General features: G+C 40.6%; 2 protein-coding genes across 3 annotated transcripts in view; one reads left to right on the forward strand and one right to left on the reverse strand.

Annotated features, from left to right (window-relative positions):
* Nucleotides 1–2,761: 2,761 nt before the first annotated feature.
* Nucleotides 2,762–11,721, reverse strand: SARAF (store-operated calcium entry associated regulatory factor). 2 transcript variants are annotated; one of them, XM_026847364.1, is made up of 6 exons: nt 11,579–11,721; nt 10,942–11,117; nt 9,309–9,696; nt 6,123–6,228; nt 4,928–5,046; nt 2,762–4,414 (listed from the first exon to the last, which is right to left on the reverse strand). In XM_026847364.1, exons 1-6 carry the CDS (start codon nt 11,670–11,672, stop codon nt 4,389–4,391), a joined length of 909 nt encoding a protein of 302 aa, XP_026703165.1. In that variant the 5' UTR covers nt 11,673–11,721; the 3' UTR covers nt 2,762–4,388. The 2 variants fall into 2 exon arrangements, with proteins under 2 accessions (XP_026703165.1, XP_026703164.1); XM_026847363.1 differs by having other exon boundaries at nt 6,123–6,231.
* A 92-nt stretch (nt 11,722–11,813) lies between these two features.
* The window catches only part of LEPROTL1 (leptin receptor overlapping transcript like 1), a 4,048-nt gene continuing 3,810 nt past the window's right edge, over nt 11,814–12,051 (forward strand). The window contains exon 1 of the mRNA XM_026847945.1: nt 11,814–11,862. Coding sequence (XP_026703746.1) covers nt 11,814–11,862 — 49 coding nt within the window. The remainder of the gene's footprint in view (nt 11,863–12,051) is intronic.

Consider the following 12,051-nt stretch of genomic DNA (forward strand, 5'->3'; position numbering starts at 1 on the left):
AAGTTCCCCTTCTTGTGCTTGACACTAGCACTGTGGTGTTTTCAGAAGCATCTGGTACCTTTAAACAACCATCAACCTATAGGATTTACAGTGGCATGCCTGTGGAGTGGCTGAGCTAGCACGTCCTAGGCCAGCTTCCTAGTTAGACAAGTCTTAGTCATTCCTAAGGTAGGATGGAGAGGATGTTTTCAGGTTTTCTCCATGCTGCCAGTTCATCAGTCCTTTATCTGTTCCAGCCACCAGCTGCCAATACAGTACCCTCGACAAAAATAACACAGGCTGAAAAAAGCTATTTTCACAGACATACTGCCCACAAAGGTCAATTTGCAGCCTACCAGTTTGCTCCCTTGGCTTCATCTCAATCTATTCCAGTCATTCCCAGCAAAATCTACTTTTTGCAAGTGCTTGTCACTTTCTTACTGAAGAAACATTGACACTCAGCAGGAACAGAGGGAGCTGTAAGACAGAGACAGTGGGAGATAAGAAATACAGGCCACATAAAGGGAGTCTGATGATTATTTTCATTAGCACTGGCAAAACACAGCTGCAATAGAAACAGAGATGTCAAAGTGAAAACTACTGTAGATAGATAGACATTGGGAAAGCAAGAGAATCAGCTGCAGAAGAAGGTTCCAGCAAAATATGCTGAGGGATATGGAGTCTCTCCCAAGCAGCACTTAACCTTGAACTGCCCCAATAGGTACGTAAGGAAAACAAGGGACCTGTCAATGCTTCATTACACGTTACATGAGACAAAAGCACTGTCTGTTAGTACAGATCACATCTCTGTGAGATCTTTTAAAATTTTATTTTTGTGGCTTTGCTCCTATACTTTAGTTTGGAAGCAGCTGGACTATTTCTGTAGCAGAATCACTGGTTGACAGGTACTCTGAAAATATTAAGAACTAATGTTAATTTGCTTTACTAAGGAGGGAAAAATACACTAGTTATAACTGGTGCTAAGTGGACAACAGTCTGCAAATACTGCATTTTCAGCTCTTAGATGGCTGTGCTGGCCAGCATTGCTTGCTACTTTATTCCAGCAATTTCTCTGTGCAACAAGTCCTACTGCTGGAAATCGTGCCATCTGGCTTTCCAGAAGTTCCTTTTGGAACTTAGTGATGTAACGTGATGATCATGGAAGACTTTTTTTTTTTAAAAAAAACAACATAGCAGCAAGGTGAGATGATAAGTCTAACATACACCTTGCACCCCAAGAAAAAAGCAAGTTGTATAGCATGACAGTCTGCAGAACCAGCCAAGATCTGACCTGGGAGTTGAGTCATAAGACAGAATGGCATAGAGAAAACTTATCTCTGTGCATCTTTTTTTAATTTCATCACATGCTTCAGAGGAAGTCAGCTGTAAAACCAGGAGTTTCGTTCCTGTAATGAGCTTTAGTTTTGTGTGAGAATGTAAGCCATGTCCAAGTATGAGCAGAACTAGTTCCAGGTGCCAAGTAGGACTGCAATTATCCTACAACAGCATTTAACAGTTTAAGCATTTTCATATGCCTTGCAACCATGAAGTTGCTGTGAAGATGCTGACAAAACCCTTCCCAGGAGCAGAAGATGACTATGACCTTCCAGATCAGTTGTTCAGGAAGGAAGCTCAAGGTCTCTCACAAGTATGAGCTCTAAGCTGTCTTCCACAAGTTCACTTCACTCAGGAGCCTCACCAACATCCTTGATCTTTGATCGAAGAATCTCTGATATCAGAATTTGCAGGCCTCTGTTTAACTCTGCTTTAGTACCATCTCTGTTCAGCAGTGACACATTCTTAGTATAAGCAGCAGACTGTCAGCTGCTATCACAGGGTGGAGTTCTGCTCTATTCACAACCTGAACAGCAGCAGCAGTCATAACTTCTTTTGAAAAGTTCAGCTCATCACCTTTTAAAACCAAGAACTCACCAACATAACTGAGCTTTTCTGCAGACTCAGATGTGAAATCTTTATTTACAAGAAATCCGCCATTTCTTTACATGGTTCAGTATTTTGTTATTGAAAATCCGATCAATGCAATAACTCTGTTCCCAGTATTGTTTATTTTGTTGAAACAACATACAGCTTACTGTCTCTGTATCTGGGAGTAAAGGATGTTATCATACCACCTGGGAAGCCAATGATGAAACATAGCCAATCTTGAAAAACAGACAGTGCCAACCCTGCAGACCTCAAGACAGCACTTTAAAGACAAAAATACTCCTTATTATTTCATCACTTTAAAGAGAAGGGCAAAAACATCCCACAAATTCAGAAACTATAGTAATTCATCAGGTTTATGCATCAAATCACATTTCATAAAGAAACTATACATACAAATGAAAACTGTCTGAAACATTTCATAACACATCATCATTTGAGAGCAAAGTTCAGCTTCAAATTACCCAGTTAGCAAAAATCCAGTTTCATTGTTCTGTAATTAGTTGGCAAAGAATATTGACTGTGACAAGTTTCAACCTGCATACACTTAGAAATAAATAAAAACTCCACATTTAAAATAATTATTTTACTGTATTTTGTCAAAAAGATAAAAGGTTTATCATATACATTTCCTCATAAAAGGTAAAACTCTCTTAACAGTCCAGAAGGAAGGTCTCTGTCTTTTCCCTCTGTAGGTTGATAGAGCGGGCTATAGTGAAGGTATTTTCTCCCAATGCACAAGCAGCTCTGAGCAGCAAACCATTAATTTACCCTCAAATTATAATTTTTTTTTCACGATTCCCACATTTCCAGTACAAGCACTACACTTTTTCATAACTTATGTTGACTTCTAGAGTTTATTTTACTTTTTTTTCTTTCTTAAGCCAGACATTGAACTCTGGCATTATCATTTGAGCCAATTATTTCTGTACTCATGAATGGACATAGTTGCTTTTTGATGAGTAACACTGAAGTCACTTTCCCAGACTAACCATACCTGCTAAATCTCCTTGTGGAGATGCAGCCTGTATCAGCAAAACAGTGCTTTGCTTTTGCTGTAATAGTTTACATCAGTTCCCAGACACACTATTTTCACAAGGATGAAAGCTATGCTTTGCCGACTGCTGCCAGCATAGAAAAGCTGTGCACACACACTTCTAAGCTGTACTAGGATGGCCTCTGGAGAAGATCTGGTGGTCAAGCAGCCCATTTTTCACTCACCTTCTCCCCTGCCTCCCCAGTCCTGAGAAATTACTCTGGTTGGGGTTTTTTGTTTTGGTTTGGTTTTTTTTCTTTTAGTAATGCCTCTCCCATAGCACAGTCAATCACACAAGAACTATGACACACTTCTCAGAGCCCCAAAATATCATCACAGAACAAAGCTAGGCCTCTTTGCTTCCCACTCTGACAGCATTTTGCTTTTAAAAAATACATTTGGGAAAGTTTACATCCCATTAAACATTCAATTTCCTTTCTTTGCTTAATCTCAAGGCCTGCTATGTTCTAGAATTACTACTAGTTTTGGATTAAGAATGCTCCCTTCACTTTTGCAATAAGCACCTTTGGTTTACTGTGTCCTGGATAGGTCATCTAGCAGGAGAGACTGTTCACATCAGAAGTTTTCACAGCATTGCTAACAGCCACCTACGAAGAAAACTGGAGCCTCAATGCAGGGAAAGTGCCTAGAGCCACCTGAATTAGAATTACCTGTTTTCCAGAAAAAGGTCCAAATCAGAGAAGGACCATCTTGTTTCATTACTGTATTTTTTTTCCCCTCCATAATTTATACATAAAATACTCCAGGTTTGCACAGCCACTTGGATAAACCCTAAAACATGGAATGTCCTCAAATCTGCAAATTTTGGCTCCAACAGTCACATAGCAAAGATACAAACATTATATGAATGTTAGTCTCTATATGTTCTTTTCCACTAAGGAACCCCAACACTCATCTGAGATGACTGCACTTAAGAGTGACGTTCACTGAATTTTACAAAAACAGAAGTAGCTTCAAAGAGCAGGAGGCCTTAGACATCAGGTGAATTACACGCTAGTCTTTCTGATATTGGACCACCAAGAAAAAAATCAAGAAATTCTGGATTAAATTAAATTAAGTCCAGAACATGATTAAGATACTTGCTTTGAAAAATCTGGTAAGGCTACCATTGCTATAATCCCTCAAGTATAAACAGATATACAGGCACTGTAACATCCTTCTTAACTTGGATGTGTTTATTTTGTATCTTATGAGAAGCCACTCTTTTGAAATAGCCGATGTTCCAGCACCTGAGATACCCTAAACAAGAGCGAGGGTCCACATTTCAACAGGGAAAGAGAGGAATCCTTTGCCTAATCCTTCACACCTCTTCTCATATCCATTTTTGAAGCCTACCACTAATAAAAAAAAAGTACTAGTACACAGTAAGATTTAGTTCAATCACTCAGATGTAATAACGTCAAGGATTTCATCTTCGTTTTGTGCCCCCAAAGCCTGCAAAGAGAAAAAAAAAAGTGTCAGCTCCACCATAGCCGTTCCACTGGGCACTCTAGTTCTAAAAAGGCTAAAGGTGGTGAGCGAGATGAGTTAAACATAACCACGTAAAGTAGAACAGCAAACAACTGTGGGCTGACTGGCCTAAAAAATATTCTATTCTTGCAGATTAGACAACCCGTTTTCTACAAAGAAATCATGTTTGTACATGTTTGCTAAAGAAGGGCATGCGTAGAGCACACCAAAGGGGAAAGCCTTAAACTAATGCACCTTGCAGATGAAGACAAAGCCAATACTGGTGCCATGCCCACTGTAGGCCTGTGGGGAGTTTCACAACCCACGATGCTGCTCTACTTCCATAGGAAACAGAAATAGGGGACATTGTTACATGCCCACCTGTACCAACTGGTAAAATAAAACAAAGCATACTTGCTGAATCTCAACTAACATCTGTGTATTTTTGATAGGACAAAGTCCTTGAGCTTCAGGAGATTAAAAGATCTTTTGTCTTACCAGAGGCAGTTCTTGTTCCTGAACTGGTACCTTGTGTGGAATTGCTTGACTGACCATTCATTGGAGGAGCAGCTGTGGCATCTGTCCACGTACTGTAGTATGGGGAACGTGGCTGTGCTCTGATGAGAGAGCAGAAGGAAGGCACTTCATTAGTGACCTTATGAAAAATTAAGAAGTTACCACTCCAAAACAAGAGGACTGCATCTCTGAGGGAAAACCGTAAGCAGGCAGTGCCTCCCTATTTAACGTAATTAACATGGTGAGAGCAAGGATATTCAGTGTTGCCTCAATAACATCTGTAGACTTTCAAAAGGAAATTAAACCTCATCCTTCAGGATAAGCAATTCTAACAATAGCAAATGAGAAAATTTTTCCTTCTGAAATTCTGACCTTAGATTCTGTCAGACAGGAAGGTAGATTTGACATTTCAGGCTTTAAACACAGTTTGGCAACACCTACGTCACAGCCACGTAAGATAAAAGAAAACATCCCTCAACTATTTTGAAAAGATTATATCAGTAAGACTAACATATCACCACCTTTGACTCACTGATTTAAAATTACTTGCTTCCATGGATACAGAATTCCCTACTGTTGAAATTTACAAATAAAACCTTTCACACATTATACCTTTTAAGAATTCTTTGTGGGGCTAATATAATAAAACAAGATCAAAGACTCATAGAATCATTTTGGTTGGAAGAGATCTTTAAGATCACTGAAATTAAGACATGACCTTTCAACCTCTAAAGCTCTACTCAAAGTGAATTTATAGACAATTTCTACTGTTGATGGCACCACTGTCTCAGCTTCACCTTACTTGACTATGAGATCAAGACTGCACATTGTATACTAGAAATTCTCTTATGGCCCAAGTTTTGACTTCCTTAATAAACAGGCAATCTTGATAAGACTTCTGTTATAACCAAAAAAACACCTTTACAATGGAGGAAGATGCTTTAACACACTCATGTCTACATGATCTTACTCCCAACCTTTCAATATAACATGTGGTTATATTTAATCAGTTATATTACTGCATTACTATATTACCACAAGATTAGACTTGATACACATGCAGTTATTCAATAAATAAACTGCTTCAGCTCTAAAGATTCCTTGCAATGTAAACATAGTATATGGCACACCTCCTAAAAGCTGAAATACTCAAAATCTGATAGTATGCATATTTTACCTGTGACTGCCAGCCAAGTAGCCTAGCAAGCCTCCAGCTCCTAATCCAGTCCAAAACCCTGGTCCTGAATTGTTTCCGTGATGGGAATGAGTCCCAAAGCTGTTGCCTTCTTAAAAAAATTAAAATGGAAAACATATCAGTTAGTGGCACCTAATCCTCAAACCAGCTGTTGCAACAAGACTCTCCTCTGTTAAAGATAATGGATAATTAGACAACAAACTCCTCTTGACTTCAGTAGATTCTTGATTGAGCTTAATCTGAAAGGTTTTACAGTTTGGAAAGCAGAAAAAACCCCATAGAAATGCACTAATGTAAAGAGTTTTATATTAAAAGTCAGCTTCCACTGAATCTCACAGTCCTGATGTTTGCAAAACATGACAAGAAGTCCCTGTTTGTAGATTTATAGACAGACAAGTTAGATTAAAAATAGAAAAGGAAATGAAGAAAGAATAATCTGTTCAAGGTCACACACCAGGCCAGAAGCAGATGCAGGAACAGAAATCAAGTACATAAAACCAAACAGTGAACTAACCACTAAGACACACAGCTTCTAATCTCACTCAGAACAGCTGCAAATTTTGAGTAACAGTGGGTCAGTCTAATAGCTAACATTACTTTGTATTGTTTCTAGTAATCCTAGTCTGGTATTTGTTATCAAAAGACATGCTAACTGCAATCACATTGCAAAGTTTATTATGCATGAGTCACCAAGCTTGCCAAATACCTTGATGAAACTGCAAGCATATCAAATGGGTTATGGGTGGCAGGGGGGGAGTCACAGATTTTTTTTTACATGTTACCTGCTTAACATCAGGTTCTGACTCAGAACCAAATGTCTACCATTTAGAAATAAAAAGAGAAAATACAAAATCAAAGGAGAATAACGTTTTGGTCTAGAGAAAAATACAGATGCAAGAATAAGATCAACCACAGGTTTAACACATAAGGAAGTGTAAAAGGCAAAGACTGAAGATTAACATTAGGGTCTCCCTGAAATATGCCCTCCTAAACAAGCAGGCCAGTGGTTTTGTATGTAAAAGTTATACAGGGCCTAGTTTGTCTTCAAACTTTTGTGGATTGTTTGAAGTAATGGAAAATAAAAAAAATAATTTAAATAATCAGTTTGTCTACATCAGATTTGATGTTTAATTTCATTTTGAATACACTGGGAGAAAGATAAACTCTCATTGGGATGATATACCCATTAAACTACGCTGATTTGGAGGAAAAAAAAAAAGTACTTAATTTGCTGTAAAAATGATGTTAAACAGTAAGATTAACCAACTCATTTGTTCAAAAGCACCATGTCTGAACATTGACTCAGAAAACTGAGTCATTTTTTGTTGAAATATCTAGAGTAAACATTAAGGACCACGTCATACCACTAACAGGGAAAAAGTAGAATTTAATTAAGATAGTCTAGCTAAAGAAGTTTCACAGGACACATTCTGCATGTTAAGGGGATTTAAAATGAGGCAAATTAAATATTAACAGCAATAAGTGAACAACATTGCTTTGCATGACCGTTCAGATTTTCAAAGACTAATACATTCCTGGAACACATGGAGGTACACGCTCAGATGAGCTTTTGCTCTGCTGCCAAAATTTAAGGCAGACACTAAATGCACGCAGTACCATAACACTAAATATTTTTAAGTTGGCCCCACATTCATGAAGTTTTCCTCCATACTCTGAAATCTAAGGAAAAATCATTGACACTAGTTACTAAAAATGCCATAAGTTAAGCCTTATATGGCTCCCAATGTGCATTTTAAAAGCCTTAATTTTCAGTAATCAAGTAAACATATTTTCAAGGCCCTACCCTTGCTGCATTTCAGACTCCTGCAATGAAAAATGCATCGGTGCAATTAATTGACAAGGAACAGGCCAGGAAAAAAAAAAGCAAGTAACCCTTCGATCTGTTCTGCCTGCGTCCAGTATGACAGAGCCCCGTCTTATGACCAGGGCTCTTACTAAGTAACACAACAACTCCAGCAGCAAGTGCCACGCCCACACAAGGTCACGGAAGCACAGGCAGCATAGACTGTCCGAAGTCTGAAATAACATGGAAACTGATTTGCAAAGACACTAGTAATACAGAAGCAGAATCCCTGTAATTTTCTGCTGCAAGTACATCTGAAAGTTTCTGCTGCACATGTCTGGCACAAGGGTATCTAAAAAAAGTTATATTGGCACCCTCTGTTGGTCAAGAAGCTTGAGCAAACCTGGAAGAAAGTATTAAAAAAAGCATTACAAAAATATAATCTTTTGACTAAGTAAGCTTAATGCTTGCTATTTATTTACATGCTAGAACCCTTTCTCTATCTCACAAAAAAAAAAAAGAAAGATGGAGATGATACAATTTGTCAGAATATCATTTGAGTTCCAGTGCTGTGAGCATCTCAGGTGTTTAAGAGGGTGAAACGAGTTGGTCAGACACCAGACTAATAATGTTTCTTTCCCTTAGACACTATGACCATCTAAGGCAGACCATTTATTAAGTGACAACAGCCATCAGTGTTGTGGGAAAAGAAAAAGCCCATCTTTTCCTAGCAGCAGCCTTGTCACTGCTTATTACAATTTCCAACTTCAGGTAAAAGGCACCACATGAGATTCAGGTGCTGCACCTCTAATGATAGTTCACAGGTGCTGTTCCCTGCTCTGGGAACCAAATCTTTCAATTGCTGGGAGCTGAAGCACCAGCTAAACAGAGGACTGGTACATGATACTTAACTCCATCAACTGTTTTGTGAATGAAATCAGGGGTCAGGTAGCCCAACACCTGAAAGACCCTTCTGTAAAATTTCAAAGTGCCTCTTTGGCATAAGCTTGTTTCTGCCTGCGTGAGACTATTCTCTCTTCCAGATTACTTATGAAAATTATTCTTCCCTGATACAATCCTCCTATTTCACAGAGTATGAAAAGAACACTTGGAGAGCTTGGGGAGATGGATTTTCAAAGGTTCAATGGGCAGCTTGCTACACAGCCTGCCCTGAAAGCCTGTGGGAAACCAAGTTCTTATTTTCACTTTTGAACAAAGAAGAGAATGCAAAGCTGGCTGCAGGCTCTGTGGCCAATTCAGCAGTCAACTGCCAATGCATTGGTTTTAAGTCTAACCCACCTGCACTTACAAACAGCACAATTCTGCTCGCTCTTCTAAGTACTATAAACAGCTTAGAGCCCTACCTGTGAAGCTGGACTTAAAGCCAGGAGGAGGTGCCTGCTCACTCCGCCAGGAAGGCCTAGTGAATCCATCACTGTCACCAAAACTCTGCTGAGGCTGCTGGTTACTAAGGAAGAGCTTGTATACTCCAAAAGCAAGAACCAGAAGAACAATGAAAACAATCATTCCAGCACCAGAATCAGAAGAATCCTTTCTTGACTGATAATAGCTAGAGCCAAAGCTTCCAGAGTTCTTCACTTTCCTTTCACCTTCCTCAGTTAGCTCTAGCCTGAACAGCAAACTACAGGAGCCTCTTAAGATGTAAGGATCATCTGGATAATCGTAGCCTTCACAGCTCACTTCTATTTGTCCAAAGCGGTATATATGTTCCAGGTCTGCTTTGCACTGCCACTGAAAAAATAAACACAATACAAAGTCAAACCTCCTGCTCCAGAGATGAAAATACCTTTCCACTTCCCCAAAAATGCTCTGAAATAAAGCTGTAATCGCTAACAGATCACCTAAAAAATTCTGAACTTTTTCAGATCAACTAACACTTCCGAGCACTCTTATCCTGAAAAGGACTAGGAATTTGAAGTTAACCAAGAATGTTTTTTAAAATTCTAAAAGTTAAAAAAATCCAATCTTTCAGAACACAGAAGAGTTACAGCTCTGGAAGATTTTGTTTTTCTACACTGAACAGATTTTTGAAGTATCCCTTCTTTAGGTATAGGAATACTTCTAAAAATAACCCATACCCTGTGCAACAGTTAGTTCATAAATGCCTGTCCCATGTAAACTGGATGGCAACTACAAAAACAGAATATGGAAGCCTGAAATCCAGTGTACCCAATTCCATTTGTGTCCATATAGAAATCAAAAGAAATTGGGACAGACATCATTGGGCATTCACATGCAACACTTAATCAGATTGTGATTCTGCAGTTGAACGTATGTAGATTCCCCAGCCTCACACTTCCTTGAAGTATCTGATCTTAGGTATCACCTCTAACTGCAAATGACACAAGTTTCAGGAAAAAAAGCAGTAGTTTCTAAATTAATAACTCAGGACAGCAGTACCAACTGCCAATTCAAATTTCAATACCATATCAGTTTTAACAATTATTTTCAGCCTTGATTCCTGGTTAATCTATTGGCAGAAGTCTAGGTAAAAGCTAACAAACCAGAAGACGTGACTATTTACTGAGTAGTACTGATGTACAAACACGCAAGAGGAAGCCACATAAATCTGTAATTTATTTATAAAACGTAGAGCTGAAATAATACAAATATTTATAACCCTTCCTACTGTAATAAAAATTGGAAATCCACATAGCAATATCAAAGCAAGAGCACCCTCTGGGGTTAACATGAGTTTGATTTCATAAACTCGAGCAACATGTTAATTAAAACCAATGAATGTTTACTATGCAGTGTTTTTACATTAGAACCTTCAGGGATATTTCAAAGATTACCTACAGTAGTTCTGGAAAATCCAAACCTAACATGTATTTAGATTGTTTTAATTATCACAGGTCGTCCAACAAAAAGCAAACTGAACTGACACCTTAGCCCATTACTCTTTTCTCATTCAGAAGTTACTAAGCCTGGGAGAAGATTATTTCGTTAAATGTTTAACAAGTTTTAAATAGTTACCTGTACATCATAGCCATCCCAACCTCTGTTGTAACACTGAACAACCTCAGGGACATGGGAACATCCAGCAGTGCCTCCTGTGCACTGTAACTGAGGGACCGCAGCTGTCCGCCGGAATGCCGTGTACTGACCTCTGTGGAGAGTGAGCGCCTGTACCTCCCTCAGCAGAACCTTCCCTGAAACAGGGAGCACAAAGGTCAGCGTTTGTCCAGATACATTCCCCTTAGCAACAATGGTCTCCTTTCAGAAAAAGACTGAAAATACAAAGGACGCAACAGCGTGCTTGTTGAAGAGGAAAAGCTCCAAGAAGCATCAGACGCACAAGAGTTCTCAGTTTACTTTCGGAAGGGGGTCTGGGTTATTCCTCTCGGAGTGTACAACCGCCACTGACCGCACAGCGGGATTATTACTTCGGCACAAGCCGATTTGAAGGGAGCCCAATCCAAAAGGCCCTCCTGGAACAGGCCCCAGCGCGCCCCCTTCCCTGTACCAGGCAGCCACTAGCCCAGTAGCGCTGCGCCGCGTCCCCGCCCCACCGCCATGGTGACGCGAGAAGCGGAAGAAGCAGCCGAGGGGCTCAAGGCTCCTTCAGCCAGGAGGGGCCTTGCGGAGACATACCCAGCCCTACGGATCTCACCCGGATGGTCCCAGCACTGCGCGGGGCCCACGAAAGCGCAAAGGAAGATCAGGAAAAACCCAAGACCGGCCCCATCCCGCCCGGCAGCCGCCATAACAGCCCTAACGTGAGTCAGCCCTCTGCTTCGGGTAAGACGTCTCCCATTGGCTGATCCTACAGGAAGGGGCGGGGACTAAAGTGAAGCATGCGCACCGCGGGGCTCCCTGAAGCCCCGCCCCAGTAACCATCAGGGCCAATGGGCGGCGAGGGAGCGGCGCGCGGCGGGAGGGCCTTTTGCTTCGAGGGTCAGTACTGCAGCTTCCCGCGCTTCGGGGAGGGGGCGGGGCTAGCGCCGTGGGCTCTTCAGGAGCGCAGCACGTAGCGCGCGTCACGTGGCCGGAGCGGCCTAGGGCGCCTGCGCACTGGCTTCCCGGAAGCGGCTCCTGGCCGCGCCAGTTCCGCTTCTGGGCGCGCGCCCCTCCGTCTGTGCGGCT

The sequence above is a fragment of the Athene cunicularia genome (assembly GCF_003259725.1).
Source record: "Athene cunicularia isolate RWA chromosome 4 unlocalized genomic scaffold, athCun1 chr4_part2, whole genome shotgun sequence".
Lineage (NCBI taxonomy): Eukaryota > Metazoa > Chordata > Aves > Strigiformes > Strigidae > Athene > Athene cunicularia.

Excerpts from the sequence above, each read along its gene's own strand:
- SARAF (XM_026847363.1), bottom strand. The coding sequence starts at position 11,672 with ATGGCGGCTGCCGGGCGGGATGGGGCCGGTCTTGGGTTTTTCCTGATC. Across the intron at positions 11,118-11,578 it reads GCAGTGCTGGGACCATCCGG|GGAAGGTTCTGCTGAGGGAG; the intron begins GTGAGATCCGTA and ends TCCCTGTTTCAG. Across the intron at positions 9,697-10,941 it reads GGGATGGCTATGATGTACAG|TGGCAGTGCAAAGCAGACCT; the intron begins GTAACTATTTAA and ends TTATTTTTTCAG.